Source organism: Rhincodon typus, chromosome 29 (genome assembly GCF_021869965.1).
Source record: "Rhincodon typus isolate 14 chromosome 29, sRhiTyp1.1, whole genome shotgun sequence".
Classification (NCBI taxonomy): Eukaryota; Metazoa; Chordata; class Chondrichthyes; order Orectolobiformes; family Rhincodontidae; genus Rhincodon; species Rhincodon typus.
This window is the reverse complement of record NC_063360.1, coordinates 38,496,632-38,506,107: the sequence shown is the minus strand read 5'-3', so window position 1 is coordinate 38,506,107 and position 9,476 is coordinate 38,496,632. Positions and strand designations below refer to the sequence as shown.

At 46.1% G+C, this 9,476-nt stretch overlaps 1 protein-coding gene across 4 annotated transcripts in view; it reads left to right on the top strand.

The window, feature by feature from the left end:
* LOC109922931 (unconventional myosin-IXb) overlaps positions 1–9,476 on the top strand; it is a 102,963-nt gene that overhangs the window by 76,567 nt on the left and 16,920 nt on the right. For all 4 annotated transcript variants that reach the window (XM_048614004.1, XM_048614003.1, XM_048614002.1 and 1 more), the window contains 6 exons: positions 32–925; positions 1,323–1,413; positions 5,624–5,730; positions 6,356–6,492; positions 8,770–8,987; positions 9,222–9,329. In XM_048614004.1, the coding sequence (XP_048469961.1) occupies positions 32–925; positions 1,323–1,413; positions 5,624–5,730; positions 6,356–6,492; positions 8,770–8,987; positions 9,222–9,329 (1,555 nt within the window). The remainder of the gene's footprint in view (positions 1–31; positions 926–1,322; positions 1,414–5,623; positions 5,731–6,355; positions 6,493–8,769; positions 8,988–9,221; positions 9,330–9,476) is intronic.

The window sequence follows — 9,476 nt, the reverse complement described above, 5'->3', positions numbered from 1 at the left end:
CGCTATCTGATGGTGTTTGTTTCCTTGACAGAGTCTGCTCAGTGCAGCAGCGAGAGCAGGAAGGGCCTGAACCTGCAGACGGGGCTGCGCGGGCCCAAGAGGAGCCGGACCTCGTCCAGTCACCGGACACGGCTGACCACGGCACTAAAGTGGTGGAGCCAGCCCAGGAGCAGCCAGGTTGGACAGAGGGTGCTGGCCTGGGCGAGGTACCTGAGAACAGTACCACCCCCTTAGCTCAGAAAGCCCCAGCAGAGGGCACAGAGAGGTCAAACTCCTACCGGGAGAAGCGAGAGAATCGGAGGATGCGGGGACTAGAACATGACAAATTGCAAAGAGGGTTGGTATCACCAACTCCTCGGGATGGCCCTCCATCACCTACAGACAGTGACTGGTCAGTTAGAACACTCGAGACTGGGGAAAAGGTGGCACAGAATGCCATTGCCCTGGTTAAGGGAGAAGTCAATGTTCAGCCAGATAACGGACAACCTTTGGGACAGGAACAGCCAGAGGAAGCCAGCTCCCCTGGCACCGGAATAACTTTGGAGCACAGGGTGGAAGGAGATAGGGTCCTACCTCTGCACTCGGGCCCTAGTCCTGACCCACAGGGAATGGATAGCAACGGAGAGGCCCCAGCTCAGCCTCAGAGGCCAAAGAGTCTACAGTTGGTCACTGTCAACTCCCCGGTGCCAAAGGACAGTGTGACAGAAAGATCCCACTCCCCAGCCACTGGTACTGAGGCTAATAGTAACCAAATCGCTTGGGAAGTTCTGGAAAGTCCAAGCTCCTCACCGGGAACTCTCCTGCGCTACAACGACCGCGAAAAGCTGAGGAACAAGGCTGAGAAGTGGAAAGATAAACGGTACCATGAGGCCATGACCCCTTCTTCAGAGAAGGAAGGAAGTCCCCATCCCAACACAATCAGAAAGTGAGAATCAAATCTCCTCCTTCCCTCCATCTCGCTCTCTCCGTCCCTGTCTCTGTCTCTCTCTGTATCTCTCTCCTCTCTCTCTCTCTCTTCCCCCCCATCTCTCCATCTCTCCATCTCTAGTTCTCTCTCTCTCTCTCTCTCTCTGTCACCCCCACCCAATCTCTCTAGTACTCCCCCTCTTTTTTATGTCCTGTTTTCTCTCTATCTCACTGTCTGTCTCAGTAGAGGGGGAGGTGTGGTGGGAGGGGTCAGATGTGATTTCACCATGAGGCCATTCTACAGCTCCTGCCCCTTTAACCCTCAGGCACAGTCGCTGGGCGGGAATGAGAACTGATGGACCTGCCCCATCTGAATCCCCCTGTCTTTGTCTCTCCCTCCCCCCTCCCCCAAACAGCAGGGACAAGGAAACCCCGTCACAGGAAGGCGGGGTGCAGCTGGACTTGATATCGTCCCCAGAAACTGCAGCTGAGACCCCATTGAGAGAGGTAGGTGGGGGGGTTGCACTCCTGTGTTTGTGTTTGTGTCTGTGTCTGTGTGTCTGTGATGAGCTGCAGTTGATGGTGAGGATATGATCCAGAATCTACTGACTGGAGTAGATTAATCTGTGGGAGATTAATTTTGTTACAAACACATTGAACCAGTGGAAACTGTCAGCTTCCAGACTGGGGCCACGGTGGTTCTGAAATGTAGGATCATTCAGTGTAGCTCAGGCTGGGCCCCAATCCAGTGGCCTCAGTCCTGTCAATCTGCAACATCTACCTTTCCACGTCCAGCTCATTGTGTGTGTGTGTGTGTGTCTCCATGGCTTTTGCGAATAACAGCCACCCAGCCCCGGTCTGTCACGTATAGACCACACCCACACCCACATGATCCAATTAATCAGGATCCTGTACTGACCCCTGATGGAACCAGGCCTTGGCCTTTGACTGTGACTCCCTGGGGGTGGGAGTGGGCTTTGTACTAAATTGTGGATGGTGTGGGAACCTGTTACAGCTCTGACATGGCTTATTGAAGTGGGGGTGGTGACGTGTAAACTCTCACGTGGCAATCTCTTGGTTTTGAGTTTGGACAGTTTTGCTGCAGACAGTCTCTCCCTAAAGCATGAGATTCTTCCCTTTTAATTTTGCTGCATGCCTTTGATCCCCCTGGGGAATTGTTTTCAGTTGTGGGATTATTTCATCTCCTCTTGGCTGGTGTCAGACCTGGCTGTGTTTTTGAGACGGAGTTTGGTGCCTGTCTTGTGGGTTGCCTCAACTATTTTCTCCTCATGAAAACTCTTGTTGGGATTGGCAACTCTTCAAATAAGATCCCAGTGCCATCTGAGCAGGGCTGTTTCACTGGAGGATGGCAGGATGTCACCTGTGACACGGTCTGGGGGGGTGTGTGTGTGAGGCTAATGACCTCCAGTGATAAAGGAGCTTTTCCCTCTCCCTCTTCCTCAAACACCCCCCGTCCCAACCCCGCCTGCCTCTAATATTCTCAACATCTGTTCCTGCTATCCTAGTGGATAGCTCCACATTTTTCCACTTTGCAGTGGGTCGTCGATTTACAAACATTCAACTTGCAAATGCTTGTACATAGGGACAAGCTCCCATACGGGTGTAGTTTTACATATCTATTTCCTGTCCTTCCAAGTGGCTGCTTTGTATTGGCCTATATTGTGTTCTGACTTGTGAACAAATTAATTTGCAAACGGACTCCAGGATGGAGCCTGTTCACAGTCCAGGGGCTGTCTGTGCATTCCATCTGCCACTCTCTAGCCCATTCACTAATCCTGTTCAAATCCTCCTTTACATCTTCCTGATGACATACATGCTCTCATTTAGCTTTGTATCATTGTAAATTTGTAAAAGTAATTTTAATCCCCATGTCCCAATCATTGACATATGTTGTGAACTGCTGGGGCACAAGCACTGATCCTTGTGGTACCTCTTAAGGAGATAGCCTAGACCCCAAGTTTTTCCTAATTTAAAGGCAAGGTATCTGCATTCCAGATAAATTCGATTGTACCAATCTTAGAGCAAAACGCACTTTATTCTGACGCTGTAGTTAAAATAAAAACAAAAAAGAATTAGAATAGCTTAATTCTATTGGAAAACCTAAGCAGAATGATAGATTATTTAACTACCAAACAGCAACTGTTCCAATATCGTAACATTCCATAAACACACCCTTGCAAACAGCAAATTCAGTAAAACAATTCTCTAAAGGCAGTTCTCCAAGCCAGAAAGAAAGTATATCAAGAGAAAATAAAGAGAGGCAGAGAGAACTTTGAGCATTTTGCTGTGGCAGGGAGAGATGTATAGCACCTCCCAAACCCCCAGCAGTACTGAGCATTAAACTAAAATCCTGGTTCTGTGGGAGTTTGACCCTACTCTTCCAGGCTGCTTCTACTGTTCCAACTTTTTTAAAAAAAACTTCAAGGCCTCACAAACTGTTTATTTTATTGATTGTAACAGACTGCATGTAACCTCCGCCTCAACCTTGCTTCATTTAAAAAAAAAACACCAGAATAAAATACACCTTAAATCCATTGTATTGTCACCTACCCCGCAAGTCACAGGCTGCCAACAGGAGAGTGACCTGTTTATTCCTGTACTCTGTTTCCTGTCTATTAGCCGATCCTTAATTCATGACAGTATATTACCTCCTATACCACGTGCATTAATCTTTCCAACCAGCCTCCTGTGAAGGAGTTTTATCAAAAGCCTTCTGAAAATATAATTATTCGACGTCCATTGATTCTTCTTTAGCAATTTTGTTCGTAAGATCTTCAGAAAAAACTCCAAGTTTCTCAAACACAAGTTCCCATTTGCCAAACCATGCTATGTCCAATCAAAATATTATTGTCCTATTGTCTAATGATCCCATCCTTTCTAATCAGCTCTAGCATTTTCCTTCCTCCTGTAGTTCCCTGTTTACTCTCTCGCTTGCCACTTAAATTGTGAGGTGACATTTACTACCTTTCAAACCTCAGGGATCACTCCAGAATCTGTTGAATTTTCGATGATAATCACCAGTGTATTGCTATAGCCACCACCCTAACACTTTGGGATGGAGACGATCAAGTCCTGGGGATTTTTCAACTTTCAATCCCATTAATTTCCATACTACAATCGTCTTAATGAAGCCAATTTCCTTCAAATATCAGTCACTCAAGTTAGACACCAGGACACAGCAGCCCACTTGATTGGCACTACATCCACAAGCATTCACTCCCTCCACCACAGATACTCAGCAGTGTGTACTATCTGTAAGGTGCACAGCAGAAATTCACCAAAGATCCTCGGACAGCACCTTCCAAACCCATATCCACTTCCTTCGCAAAGGACAAGGGCAGCAGATATATGGGAACACCACCCCTTTTCAAGTTCCCCTCCAAACCAGTCACCATCCTGACTTGGAAGTATATCGCTGTTCCTTCACTGTTGTTGGGTCAAAATCCTGGAATTCCCTCCTTAAGGGCATTGTCAGTCAACTCACTGCAGGTGGACTGCAGCAGTTCAAGAAGGCAGCTCACCACCACCTTCTCAATGGCAACTAGGGACGGGCAATAAATGCTGGGCCCAGCCAGCAATGCCTATGTCCCATGAATGAAGAAAAAAAAAATTCTCCCTAGCTACTTGGATCTCTACCATCTGGGAGATTACTTCATAGAATCCCTACAGTGTGGAAACAGGCCCTTCGGCCCAACAAGTCCACACCGACCCTCAGAGCACCCACTCAAACCCATCCCCTATAACCCACCTAATGTACAAATCCCTGAACACTACAGGCAATTTAGTATGACCAATCCACCTAGCCTGCACATCTTTGGACTGTGGGAGGAAACCCACGCAGACACAGGGAGAATGTGCAAACTCCACACAGACGGTCGCCCGAGGGTGGAATTGAACCCGGGTCCCTAGCGTTGTGAGGCAGCAGTGCTAACCACTGTGCCACCATGCTGCCCATCTTTTTCAGTGAAAACTGACACAGAGTAATTATTTGAATTCTTTGCCATGTCCCCGTTATAAATTCTTCTGTCTCTGCCTCTAATCGACTCATTCATTTTAGCCAGACATTTCCATTTTAGGAATGAACAGCAGCTTTTGCAGTCCTGTTTTTTTTTTTTTTTGCTCATTTTCATTCACATTGTATTTTCCCCTTCCTTCTCAGTTTCTTGGTCTTCCTTTGTTATATTCTATAATCCTCCCAATTGTCAGATTTGCTGCTATTTCTGACAACCTTCAAGGCCTTTTCTTTTCGCCTTACACCATCCTGAACTCCCTTTGTAAGTCACAATTTACTGACCTTTTCGAGTCTTTCCATCCTGAAGGGATGTGGGCCATGTAATAATTTTTTAAGGTCTGTCCATTGCCAATAAGTGTGCTCATTGAGAGTAACTCAGTGTGGTGTTCACTGCTCTCTGAGTGGAGGCTAAGGGATAACGGCTAACCCGACCTGAGCTGTGAGACTCCAGGTCTAATTCTGAGATTCTTGTCTAAACATGCTTCCCCACCATCACTGACTGGGAAACAATTTCTTTAATTTTTAATGCCAATAAATCAGAATTTATGGCCCCAGCTGGGTTTTACATGAACATAATCTCTCATAAAAGTTTTTTTTCTCTTTCCACTCCCTCACATGTCTTCACATTTTTCTGTCTCTTGCTTCTTTCTGTCTCTGTTCCCTCACCCCCACCCACCTCTCCAGACTCCAACAAACGAACTGCAAGAGGGTGACAGGACACCAACCAAACAAGTGGTGCAGAAGAAAACGTCTCTGGAACCGGATCCCACGCAGACTCTCGAATCTCCCAAGTATGTCAGATACTCATTGCTGGAGGATGCTGGTCTGAGGACGTTGCCCCCAGGGGTGGCACGGTGAAACTGGGACATGTTACACAGGTCAAGGTTCCCGCTCTGGTCTAACTTGGCCTGGGAAGTGATTGTCAGCATTGGATTGGGGTGAGGGCAGGGGTGGGGTTCCAATGAAATGGCATCCCCAAAGGGTGTTCCTACCTTTCAGGGGCTGGGAAGGGATGGTCTGCTGAGGAGGAATTTTCTATTCCTGCGTGATGATGAGATCTCACTTTTGGGTGAGTAAGTGTTGAGATGTTGGCAGGAGATTTAAGAGTTTGATAACGCTGGGAGGCATTGAGATGGTAAGTTGCACCAAAGTTGAACATTGAGCAAATGTATGTGGTCTGTAAGCGGCTGGAGTTCTTGACCAGGATCTGTTGGTGGGTATGGACAGTTGGGATAGTGAAGGGAGAGACAGTGTTGGGGTAGGGAATGGGAGACTGTGGCATTAAGCCCTAACACTTACAGTTTGGTGAGAGACCCATGTGGTATCTGCCCTCATAATTTCTCCGATTTGGTGTGGTTTTTGCTGAATGTGATTATTTTTCTTGTTGCACTTTCCTCTCTTCCTGTCCTAATGTAGGTCTTTATACCGTGGCCCATTGCGGAGGTTTCTCGGGAAGAGACAAGCTGAAAAAAAGCCTTCAAAGGAGCTGTCACAGGTGCTGGATGAGGTCTCTCCAAACCTGCTTCCCGACACAATGAAGGGCTTTGGAGACAGTGAGTCTCTGGCTTTCTCTCGGTCCTTGGCCAATTATTTTAAATCTCTGTCTAAAATCAAACTAAAAGTAAAAGGATACAAAAAGATCTTTTTAAAAAACAAAGCAGAGCTGCTGATGGCTGGGAAAGTGTATTATAGGAGAAAATGGGCTCCGGAACAATAAGACTCTCGACAGTTGGCGGCTCTGATATTGTTCAAGAAAATGGTCAGTATTTTCAGGCGAGAGTGATATGCCAGATATCTCTGGGAAATAGGCATTAAATTAGATATGGACATTCGACAAAATTGATGTGAATAAGAGACACGTAATGAAGAAATTAATGCAATTATGAAGAGTGACAGATCCTCATGATCTGATAGTTTTCAATGGAGATTTGAAAGGAAGTAGTTGAAATGGCATTGCAGACACCCAGACTACAATTTCCAAAATTCTTTCAATCGTGAGCCATTTCTTTTGATTAGAAACTTGGTTGTGCTACTCACTATTTAAGAAAGGTGAGAAAGGGAAGCAGAAACTGATGCCCTGTGCTCAGGGAGTTACTGGAGTCTATAAATAAGGATATAGTGAGTGAACATTACCATCTGATCAAACAGAACCAGTGTGAATTTGTATAGAATGATTCACTTCTGAATTTTCCAAAAAGATGATTAAAGTAATCATCAGGGGAATGATTATGGATTTACTTCAGATGGACTTGACAGTTTTGGCTAATGATGCTGAGGTAAGCAGCTCTTTAAACAGCATGAATAAAAATATAACATTACAAAGAGAGATGTTAACAGCTGAAGCAAATTGCAAAATGGACGAATGGATTTCATTTTAGATAATTGTGAAGTGATCCACCTTGGATGTAAAATGGAAAGGATGGCTGACTTTCCCAGTGGTGAGGGTCCAGATCCTCGAATCATGCAAATGTCACTAATAGCTGCAGAAAAGACACAATAAGGTGAAAGACCTTTTTAGCTGGAGGACCAGAAGACCAGGGAGTGGAGGTTGTGCTGCAGTTCTGGTTACAGCACACCTGGAATCAGTATGAGCTCAGGAAGCAGATATTGCCCTTAAAGGGAGTGCTGTGTTCATTTACTGGAATAAGACCTGGACTTGCACAGGTTAAATTCTGCAGAAGGAGATTAATAAAGCAGGGTTTTAATCTCTGGAATTGAGAAGGTTTAACACTGATTCGATCAAAGCTTTCAAAATATTGAGGAGAAAAGACAGGATAGATTGAGAGAAGTAATATCTGTTCGAGGACCAGGGGCAGAGTCTAGAATTTCCAGCTACCCTTTACAGAAGTGAAATTCAGAAATATTTCTACACACAATGGGAGAATCTTCAACAAACAGCAACTGATGCTTGATCATAGACTGTAGAAAAGGCCCTTCAGCCCATTGACTCTGTACTAAACTTACAATAATCCCAAGGCCTCGAATGTTATGACATTTTGAAGTCCTTGTCCAAGTTTTTTAAAGGTTGTGAGGTTTCCCACCTCTCCTCGCCCCAGCCCCAGGCAGGGCATTCCCACCTGCCTCTGGCTGAAACAGCTTTCCCCCACATCCTCCCTAAACCTCCAGCCTTTCCGAGGTTTTTAGTAACCAGTAGTACAAAGGGCCATGTGTTACAACTCACGGTGGGGTGGTTTCTTGGGAATCAGGTCGTGCTATTCCTGGAGGCACGGCAAAAATTAAAGATTTTAAAAAGTCTGCATAATTCCCAATTTCCCTGTCTTTTAGACCCAGGGTGGCAGGAAATACAGACCAGATTTCTGTACTTAACAAAACTTGTTGTTTATTTCAAATCGGTAGATTCTAACCACAGATAAATAATAATAAACCAATGGACAATAACACTATTAACTAAACCAGTCATCCCCTTAAAAACCTCACACACATCCACTCCTCATACACACAACAAACCCCATCCACACTCCCCCAATACACACTTCCCACTCCAAACATACACACACCTCCCACGCACCTACCCCCTCCAAACCCCCACACACATGCCTCCCCGCCACACACACACTCAAACACTCTCTCTCTTGCGCACACATGCACATGCCCCCCTGCCACAAACACTCTCAAACTCTCTCTCTCTCTCACACACGCACACACACCCTCCCCATCTATCTCTCTCACACTCTGTCCCTCTCTCGCATTCTCTCTTCTCACATGCACACTCTCAGATGATGGAATCAAACAAAAATGATGAATAAATGTAGAAACTGCGATGCTGCAGATTGGAGAATTATTCTTCCTTTCCTGGGGTTTCTTTACAGAAGTGGAGCTGGGTAAATCTGCCACTTTCCCCATGGCGCAGACCCCCCAGTACCTGTACCCTGACACAGGCAAGGAACACACCAGCAAGGGGAAGAGAAGTCGCAGCATCAAAATCAGCAACGCCACCAGTGCCTCGGAACAGTGGGGGGCTCACCTGGGCCAAAAAATCACTAACGCCAACGAACTGAAGAATCTGGATGAGTTCCTCCTGAACAAGGTGAACAAGATCACTGATATACACACACACAAACACACACACAATCTCTCAGCTTCCTTCATTGTCTCCCTCTTGCAGCATCTGCTCCCTCCCTGTCCCTTCCTCGCCTCCCTCCCCCAAGTGCTTTCAGTGCGCTGTCTTTTTACTTGCTGATGGTGATTGGTACTTTCTATGTAATGATGGGGATTATGTCATTGATGGTCATCGGTGCTTTCGGGATTATGTCATTGGCAGGTGAATGACCTCAGTTCCCAAGCTTTGCAGGAATCGAAAATTGAAACTTTATTCATCACCGTCACCGAGAAATTCCGACTGAACCTGAAAAGCATGTACCCCGTCCATGTGAGTATGGGTCACTCAACTTTGCAAAAGGAGCTGTTTCAGAACAATAGCTGTGGGGGGAATTCGATTCAGGTCCCACACACACTGACTCTCACTGGGGTACGGGGTCCCACACACACACACTGACTCTCGCTGGGGTACGGGGTC